General features: G+C 39.7%; 1 protein-coding gene across 2 annotated transcripts; it reads left to right on the top strand.

Annotated features, from left to right (window-relative positions):
* The first annotated feature begins 508 nt into the window (after nt 1-508).
* znf740b (zinc finger protein 740b) lies at nt 509-6,294 on the top strand. Of its 2 annotated transcripts, XM_079360132.1 has the most exons (7): nt 509-670; nt 2,212-2,354; nt 2,515-2,748; nt 3,415-3,549; nt 3,638-3,767; nt 3,880-3,998; nt 4,100-6,294. In XM_079360132.1, the coding sequence occupies exons 2-7, from the start codon at nt 2,319-2,321 to the stop codon at nt 4,247-4,249; spliced, it is 804 nt and encodes a 267-aa protein (XP_079216258.1). In that variant the 5' UTR covers nt 509-670; nt 2,212-2,318; the 3' UTR covers nt 4,250-6,294. The 2 variants fall into 2 exon arrangements, with proteins under 2 accessions (XP_079216258.1, XP_079216259.1); XM_079360133.1 differs by lacking the exon at nt 2,212-2,354 and having other exon boundaries at nt 513-670.
* Nucleotides 6,295-6,718: the final 424 nt, after the last annotated feature.

The following is a 6,718-nucleotide window of genomic DNA, read 5'->3' as shown; positions in this document are numbered from 1 at the left end:
AAAAAATGGTTCTAAAATAGGAAAACAAATGATCAGCATTTGTTTATTTCAATTGTATAATACACTCTGTTTTGATACATCTTTCTTCAAAATTAAATGCATGCCTAATGAGGCTCAACATCGTAAAAATGTTCACCTTGTTGCTTGAAGCAAGATTTATCTGGATACATTATTTAAATGGCAAGTTTAATTCATATAATTGGAAGGTCAAATCAAGCTTTTCATTTGAAACAAACGTTATCTCTACATTTAAAAAAAACAAGTAAAAACCTTACTCATTGTTGCAATATTTGTTTATTCTTGTGTGTAACTATTGTCTTTAGTGCCTCGTGAGTTTCAACTTTTTTAAAAAACTTTAATAATAGCAGTTGATGGGCCGTAGCCTTTAGGTGAGCACTCAGATGGCTAACTCTTGATGTTAGACCAGAACTATTTCTAGTCTTGAAGAAAATTCATTCATTGATTTCCGTACAGCCTTGCAGCCATTATCCCCTCACAATTATGGCCGTTAATGTGAATCGCTTTGCTTCAGTCACGTGATCGAGCTTCTGACCAATCACCGTGCTCCTTCGTTAGCACATCCGGTGCCGTTTCCTGTCAGTGTTTGTAAACTGAGAAAATTGGAAGTGCGACAAGCAATAATAACCAGCATAACTCTTAAAATTGAAAGGTAAGCATGTGGTTTTATAGAACGTGTCGCTCGAAGCCTCTATAATGTTTTATAATCTGCTACGTGACTCTTTGTAGCAGCTCTATCCGACGATAGATGGTGTGGTTTTTGTGGTCGGCGCGGGGTCCGCACGCCCTGCCTGGCTGTTGTTGTGTTGTCTGGGGGGAGGGGGGGTCGGGGATCAGTCAGACCAGAGTTCTCCCAAAACCCAACTACTGGCTAGGTAGCATCCTAGCTAACTCAGTTTAATTTCACAGAAACACTCACTTTAACGCACTGCACACAACATTTAAACCAGGCACATGACGTGTGTGTTTCTAAATCGCTCTTGTTATAATCCGGCAACACTGAAATCCACTTTTGCTAAAGGGTAACCTTTTAATGATAACTCGCTAGCTAGCTCACTAGCTAGTGCTGAAATCAATCTTTAAATACAAAAAACTAATGCTGAAAAATGTGACTGACTCACTTCCTAGGTCACTTATTTTAAATTACATCGATTGAATAAACCAAATGTGTTTTTCTCAATGCAGTGTTTAGTTTATATAATTCACGCATGGCTTGTATTATCTATCATAGCTCACCATAGGTTTGATTACCGCTTTATCAGCAAACCTTGAAAAAGGTAAGTCCTGTAAGCATGTAAGAGATAACCTGCCACTAATGTTTCAATATGTTATGGCGGGGATTTTTTTACTGTTAATTTTGCATCGTAATTTTAAGCCAACACAATTTCTTAAACAAATGCCATGAAGCATTAAACGGTTGCTGAGCTAAACATTGACTGTAGTAATGACATTGTTACATTACTCTGTTCAAGAAGAAGAGAACTGCCATCTTTTATCACATATTTAGCCTGTGAACTCACTAATCCACCAAATGTTCAACTTCTGTTACAAATACCCAGAATACAACATCCATGATCATTGAAGGCAATCACAAGACATCCACCTTATCAGAATGATAAAAGTCTTCAAACGTTTTTAAAAAAATAAATAAAAGTGTATCTTTGTATTCCACGTCAAGTCATGCAGTGCTTTGCAAAAAATCATTGTATCTGTAACTTGTGTCTAATATCGACTGATATGAAGTTCACTAAATGAATGACTTTTGCAAGGTTTTATACTGCAGCGATTTATCAGTTATTTGTTATATAAGATTGTAATATAAAGTTAATGAGACTCAAAACCTTTTTATCAGGTGACCGTAATTCCCTTTTTGCCTGTGTCTGTGACGCATTTGTTGAATTTATGAACCATACTTCACTTTTTCTTCTTCATATGGATTGTGTTCATTTAGTTTTTCATTGGATGTTGTTACTATGCTCCATTTGACTGTTGTTTTGGTCGACCATAGAAACATTGCATGCACCAAACCATTGGGGTTTTCTTGCCTGATTAACTGCACCGACTGATGCTGGAATTAAATTCCTGGTCATATCTCCAGATTTGCGAAATCCAAATCTATTTGCTGTTTTTCCAGCTCCTGAATCCAGCATGTAAACGTGATTAGCTTTATGTTATCATTACCTCTTCTTTCAGGCTTTGGCCCCTGATGATTTGGGTGGGTGGGGTCTCTTCTGTTACCCCTGATCCTGAGTGAAGCCCCCACTGTTCCCCCAAAACACACACGCATTCAAACCACCACGATGACAAACCATTCCAACAGGGATCATATGAAATGGGTCAGTGGAAGTCTCTTTATCATCAGAATCACCATCACGCGGGTGCCACTGTATTTTTCTTTTGACCCAGTCACTCCCTCTCCTCCCCTCGACTTCTTGTGTCTGCGTGGAGTCCCACAGTCTCCTTCTCTCTGCTCTGACATATTGTCTGTGTTTTCAGGCTGGGTTGCTGGGCTGTGAGGCGGTGCTATCCAGTATGGCCCTGATGCAAGCCAACAACATCCCAGGACAGAAGAGGATGATGTCAACTTTGGGTCAAGGGCACAGGGCCAGTCCAGAGAGCCACCAAACTCACTCGCAGCACAGCCACAACCACCATGGACACCAGGGTCATCATGGACAAGCCCACCACAGCCACATGGGTCACCAGTCAGCGGGGAGCTGTCCACCTCTGGTAAGAGAGAAAAACAATGTTCAAGCTGTGATTTTGTAACTTTGCTGTATTTGAGCTTATTTGTGCTAATGCTATACCAGTTCCCATCAACGGTATTCTTATGATGATTTGACTCTGCCTAAAAGTGAAGATCTGTTATAGATCAAACATTTCAATTTGAGTCAGAAATCTGCTGGACGCTGTGGAGAGAGCCAATCAGCCCGTAGATTTCCTTACGCAGAAATTCAAAGCAGTTGTATCCCGCCTATCAGACAAAGACTGTTTGAAGGGTTCCGAGGTTGTCATGGAGATAATTTAAGTTTTTGTACTCGATAAGTGCTTGCAGCTCTATTATTTATTTTATTTTTTTAGCACAGTCTGCCACAATACATTTTGGATTAATGTAAATGTTGTTAAATATAATTATCTTATTAATATATGATAGAAAGTTAAGTTTATATAGATAATATTAAATATTTTATCATAGATCAACTTATCGGTTTTAATTTTGGTTGTTTTAGAAACCATTTCTTTTAAGTTTATTTACTGCGGACACATATTGAACTGTTCAGTCAAGTGTCGACATGTGAATGTGATCATTTATTGATTCTCATATTTTACCTGGTGTGTCTGTGATTAACCATGTGCTGCATTGCATTTGACCTACTACCTCTCTTCTTCCAAAAGCTGATCCGAAAGGACGGGGATTATCACACATCACGAATGATGGATGGGAAGGACATGCAGGCAAACCAGAATATGCAACCCAAGAAGAAGCACAAAAAATCTGGGTCATCCAACAAAGTCAAAGAGAAAGTGGAGGTAAGGATGTTCTCTCAAAGCTGCAGGAATAAGTTTGTATCTTGATGTAATGTTCACTTTGAGCTCCGTTTGTTATTTTTGTTCGTAGCATATACTTCCACCACTCGACATGGATGATGATAGTTCCTTGAAAGTTCAGAAGAACTTCATCTGTGACCACTGCTACGGAGCTTTCCGGAGTAGCTACCACCTCAAGCGACATATACTCACACATACAGGTGAGTTTTGCTCTAGAGATTGTCGTATAAACTGTATCACACTATTTAAAATGAGATCGCTTTCAGTGAAATATGCTGATAAATGGTTCACCTGCTGTTTTTCTCTCTTCAGGAGAAAAGCCGTACGCCTGCGATGCCTGTGATATGCGTTTCATTCAGCGTTACCATCTGGACAGACACAAGAGGGTGCACAGTGGAGAGAAGCCTTACCAGTGTGATCGCTGTCATCAGGTTCGTGTTCTGAAATAGGCCAAATGAATCATATTTACTCTCCTGCACAAACCTAGGAAAAAAATTGCCCGTTTTAAAAATCTTTCTTTCCCTGGCTGCAGAACTTCTCACGGACAGACAGACTGCTGAGACACCGGCGGCTGTGTACTGTCGGGATGACTAAAGAGGAAAACCAGTACTCACAGGATGCACCTGCCCATCCAGCTTCCTGGAGCCCCCTACAGCCCTCCAACAACCGTTTGACTGTCTGACCCAAGGCTTCCCATAGAGACCCTTCAGACAGAGGCTTTGGAGCTCAACAGCAGCGTACCCTGATAACAATTTAGCTTTAAAAAAAACAAAAACATTTTAGTTAGCTCGCACCAGTTCATTAACAGAGCTGGATATTGGATTTTTGTATTTTTCTACTGTTACATGAAACCCACTGGCAAATGGAGAAGGACTACTTTGCGATCACGGACAACAGATCATGATATTAGGGCAATATCGAAATGAAAACGCACACTTCTTTCATCTGACGGTGGCAGGTATTTGAGGGTTTGCTGCAGAGGGACTTACATGGATTTTGGACTGCATTGACTTCATATGCGTCATGCAGCATCTGTTCTGTCGACCTGCAACACTCGGCTACTGTGGAAAGTTCACGAAAGGACCTTTTTTATTTCAAGTCCTACTGATTGTGTCCTCTCTATGATGCTACTCATCATGTACCCAACTGTTCATAGGCTGAAGATCCCAGCAGACTTATGATCCAAGCTGACTTAAGGAAGTAACCTTCAACCGATTCTGCTCTGGAGGTGTTTTAGAAAACTCATGAAATGTAAAGGATGTTAGAGAAAACTGATCTTAGAGTGAAATGCAAACTTTTAATTCAATTTTCCCCAGCCCACAGTCTTAAATGGATCCGAAGTAATCTCCTGTGAGTATTTTAAAGAACACTACAGGCTAACTAGATTAGACCAATCGTGGCATTAGTTAAGTTGTATAGCGGCCGCTTGCTCACACATTCATGCTTCTGTGTACTTTTGAAGAGAAGGTAACACTGTTGGCATACACTAGGAGGCTGACACATTTAGGTAAAGTTCCACAGATTTTATGACTCTCTTGAACAAGTCAGTGGGCTTCTTCATTATGTTACTTTCATTTAGGAAATGCAAGTCTGTAGCAAACATTAAATTCTTAAAACACATTGTGAAACTCCAACATTTCTGTTTACTGTCTCCTTTTTAGTGAGAAAACAATTTGTCTTTCTTTTTTTTTTCTTTGTCACTGTTCATCAGTTCTTTTGAATTTGAAAGACTTCCGTCCTTTCACAAGTTTTTGGGTAAGCAAGGCCGAGTCAACATGTTATCTGATATCCTGACGTTAAGCCGAAAGGCTCCTGGGAGTATATGAGCTCCATCTGGTGAGGGTTATTAGGCTGTTTTCACAGCATTATGAATGCAGGTACAGGGTAACTGGCCTTTGTGTAGGCTTGTTTAATCCAGGGCTCATGAAAACAGCCCATCTCAGGTGAAGGAATCATTTATCTTATCCATGGAGCTCTAGACCTTACCGCTGTCTTGACTGAATGTGATGTGAATACAGTGCCATGACATTTCTTCTCAATTTGAATCTTGAGCATCTTCAGTGAAGGTGACCTACTGTACACAGTGAAGAACAGAACACAGTCTCCAGGTTGTGTTTTGTATGCTGAAAGCCGACATGATTTTGTTGTTCCATTTCTTCAGGCTCTAAACACTGGACTGGTGATGTTAGCTCGACTGAGGATTGCAATGTAGGCTGGTACTTCTGTTAGACTGTAGAATGAGTTTTGGGCCCGTTACGGACTTGTCTGCTTTTTTATAAAGTTAATATATGTTTAAATTTTATTAGGGGTAGAAAATAGTGTGTAAAGGACCTACACTCCAACACAAAATCAAAGTATTTACAAAATTATAATCCTTAGTCTGATGATTTCTTGAGACAACTGAGAGGCCCATTGTGAGACTTTTGCAATGGGCAAATTGACTATTAGGAGGAAAGTAAAAGTGGCCACTCAAGCCCTTACGTGTAGCAGCTAAAATTAGTCAGCATCATTTTCTTTGTCTTTTGCATGTATGTTTGAAAATCTTGTTTAAAAAAAATGTTTCGGTAAAAAGATCTTTTTTTTTTTATTTCAAGTGTGAGCCCCATCCTTTTTGTCATTATCGGGGTGAAGTGAAATCGGTTTACGTCAATCATTCTGTAGCATGGAGCTTGTAATGGCAGTTTAGGGCCCCAAGTCTCAATAAAGCTGTTACACTTTTTAAACAAATGTAAGTTGTTCACATTTTCTGCAACATTACTCCTAAAGAGATTTTTTATAACGATCCAATTTTTTCCCCTTTTCATTTGTTTTCCTCACCCTGAGGACTTCTCAACAGATACCAATAATTCATGGTGACCCATTTAAGGTGTCATCCACCGAGCCACATTCAACGTGGTATAACACATTTAATTACTTGTTTTCAAATTGCAAATTACCGTACTTACTGAAGCTTCCCGAGTAGACAAAAGACTTCAGAAACAAGTGTAATGCTCCTATGGTGTCAGCAGGTGGCACACGTGTTCAAATGAGGGACAATTTTCTCCCTCAAAGTTCCTCCCACAGTAGCAGTGAAGAAACACCCGCAGATGTATTTTTTTTCCTCGATCAATGGCAATTTTGAGTTCTTCAACAAAGCTTTGCTTAAAAAGAA

The sequence above is a fragment of the Symphodus melops genome, assembly GCF_947650265.1.
Source record: "Symphodus melops genome assembly, chromosome: 13".
Classification (NCBI taxonomy): domain Eukaryota; kingdom Metazoa; phylum Chordata; class Actinopteri; order Labriformes; family Labridae; genus Symphodus; species Symphodus melops.
Note: the sequence above shows the minus strand (reverse complement) of the source record. Positions and strands in the feature narration are given on the sequence as shown.

Excerpts from the sequence above, each read along its gene's own strand:
- znf740b (XM_079360132.1), top strand. The coding sequence starts at position 2,319 with ATGACAAACCATTCCAACAGGGATCATATGAAATGG. Across the intron at positions 3,550-3,637 it reads AAGTCAAAGAGAAAGTGGAG|CATATACTTCCACCACTCGA; the intron begins GTAAGGATGTTC and ends TTTTGTTCGTAG. Across the intron at positions 3,768-3,879 it reads ACATATACTCACACATACAG|GAGAAAAGCCGTACGCCTGC; the intron begins GTGAGTTTTGCT and ends TTCTCTCTTCAG.